At 58.2% G+C, this 2,285-nt stretch overlaps 1 protein-coding gene across 1 annotated transcript in view; it reads left to right on the top strand.

Moving 5' to 3' along the window:
• Nucleotides 1–87: 87 nt before the first annotated feature.
• The window catches only part of PRPF19 (pre-mRNA processing factor 19), a gene marked incomplete at both ends in the record, with an annotated part of 3,272 nt that continues 1,074 nt past the window's right edge, over nt 88–2,285 (top strand). Inside the window, 9 exon segments of the mRNA XM_010167382.2 lie at nt 88–161; nt 266–328; nt 458–499; nt 600–674; nt 962–1,037; nt 1,266–1,375; nt 1,576–1,731; nt 1,821–1,890; nt 2,068–2,153. Coding sequence (XP_010165684.2) covers nt 88–161; nt 266–328; nt 458–499; nt 600–674; nt 962–1,037; nt 1,266–1,375; nt 1,576–1,731; nt 1,821–1,890; nt 2,068–2,153 — 752 coding nt within the window.

The raw sequence follows: 2,285 nt of genomic DNA, 5'->3' as shown, positions 1-2,285 counted from the left end.
AGCGAGCAGTGTGTAGTCTTGACAGCGATTGTCTCGTTTACCCCCCGAGCACACCTTAAACTCGCAGCTTTTCTCTTGCCCCCGCAGCTCTGGCGACTCTGAAGCCCCAGGCTGGCCTCATCGTGCCCCAGACGGTGCCATCCTCTCAGCCAAACGTGGCCGTGAGTCCCCACTGCCCAGCTCAGCACCTTTCCCCTCCATCTCTGATCTCCACTCGTGTCCCCCCCACTGGGTGTAACCATCCCCCCTTCTCTGTCCTGCGCAGGGTGCTGGGGAGTCCATGGATCTGGGAGAGCTGGCAGGCATGACCCCCGAGATCATCCAGAAGGTAAAGGACCTTCCCCTTGTGCTGCCACAGCCCTCGGTGGTGGCTGTTCTCCATCCTCCCCCCAGCAGAGCCCTGGTCAGGTCCTGCAGGTCCTGGTCAGCCCGTGACCACCCTTCTCTCATTTTCCAGCTTCAAGACAAGGCTACGGTGCTGACCACGGAGCGTAAGAAGGTCAGCAGCCCCGTGTCACTCCAGAGATACCCCCACAGCCAGGATGCTCCGTGCTCTGGGACAGGCTGATGTTCATCTCCACATCATTTCCCTTTTGCAGAGAGGCAAGACGGTCCCAGAGGAGCTGGTGAAGCCGGAGGAGCTCAGCAAGTACCGGCAGGTCGCCTCGCACGTGGTGAGTGCCATGACGTGGGCAGGGGCTTCAAAACTGGATGTCCTCCTCCTTGGGCATCTGGGCCACTCATGTGCCACTTTGGAGCATCAATAAGTGACAGATCTTCTGCTGGGAGAGCAAGGAGAGGGTTGTGACTCTGTCCCACCGCCAGCAGGGACCTGTGCTGGAGTAGATGTGGCACAGGTTCCTTCACTGTTGGAATGAAACACCCTCCAGGGCCTCTCAGATCCTTTTGGGGACATTTTCTTGCTTGTGGCATTAATCTGGTGTCATCCTGCCTCGCACAGGGGCTGCACAGCGCCAGCATCCCGGGGATCCTTGCCTTGGACCTCTGTCCTTCCGACACCAACAAGATCCTCACCGGTAAGGGAGCTTCTTCCACTTGCTGGGGACTGGGTGGTGTGGGGCTGGGAGCCTGTTGCTGCTTTCTCTGTGTTTTTGGGGGGTAGAGCTGGGGCAAGAGGGGCACCAGGGATTCTCTCAGCTCACAGCAAAGCTTCTCCAGACAGTGATCCCCAGGAAAGGTGGGTGGACTCAGACTTGGTTGGCCACAGACTCACATCTCTCACCTCTTCCTGCTTCATTTTCCAGGTGGGGCTGATAAAAACGTCATCGTCTTTGACAAGAGCTCGGAGCAGATCCTGGCAACACTCAAGGGACATTCCAAGAAGGTTACCAGCGTTGTCTTCCACCCCTCTCAGGTGTGCTCAGACCCACGTTTGGCCACTTCCCTCACAGCCAAACTGCCCCAGATTGGGGTTTTTGGGGCTCTTTTCTGTTGTGGTGGGGGGGTCTCCACCTCACACAGACCACTGATGGGCCAGTTCCTGGTGGGAGCTCTCTCAGATGAAGGGGTGATGATTTTTTTTGATGTTAACTTTCCTGCTTTGTCCCTCTCCAGGACTTGGTGTTCTCAGCTTCTCCTGATGCCACTATCCGGATCTGGTCTGTGCCCAACGCCTCCTGTGTGCAGGTCGTCCGTGCCCACGAGGGCTCCGTGACAGGGCTGAGCCTCCATGCGACAGGTGACTACCTCCTCAGCTCTTCTGATGACCAAGTGAGACCCCTCCCCGGGCCACAGACCCCTCCCCAGGCCACAGACCTTGCTCCTCACCTCTCTGTACTCAACTCTCCCTCCTCTTTCAGTACTGGGCTTTCTCGGATATCCAGACAGGCCGTGTCCTCACCAAGGTGACAGATGAGAGCTCTGGCTGTGGTAAGGCTGAGGGATGAGTGTCCCCACCCCACGGGGCTGTTGGGAGCTTGGAGAGAAGGGATTTTTCTCCCTGTGGGTCTCTGGGCTCCTGGAGCTCAGGAGAACTCAGGGTGGGGGCTTGTTAATAAAATCAGGAAGTCTCCCTGACCCTCCAAATGTCCTTTGGTGTCTCTGCAGCTCTCACCTGCGCCCAGTTCCACCCAGACGGGCTCATTTTTGGAACAGGGACGATGGATTCTCAGATCAAGATCTGGGATCTGAAGGTAGGGCTGGCCCTGGGGGGACAGGGGGGACAGGGGGGCAGCGTGTTGGCGCTTGGTTTGGTGCCCAGCCGAGTGTCCAGCCCCAGGCACTGCCCCTGCCTCTGCTCCAGTGGGGCCTTTGGGGAATCTCTT

Source organism: Antrostomus carolinensis, unplaced genomic scaffold (genome assembly GCF_000700745.2).
Source record: "Antrostomus carolinensis isolate BGI_N321 unplaced genomic scaffold, ASM70074v2 scaffold38804, whole genome shotgun sequence".
Taxonomy (NCBI): Eukaryota; Metazoa; Chordata; class Aves; order Caprimulgiformes; family Caprimulgidae; genus Antrostomus; species Antrostomus carolinensis.
Note: the sequence above shows the minus strand (reverse complement) of the source record. Positions and strands in the feature narration are given on the sequence as shown.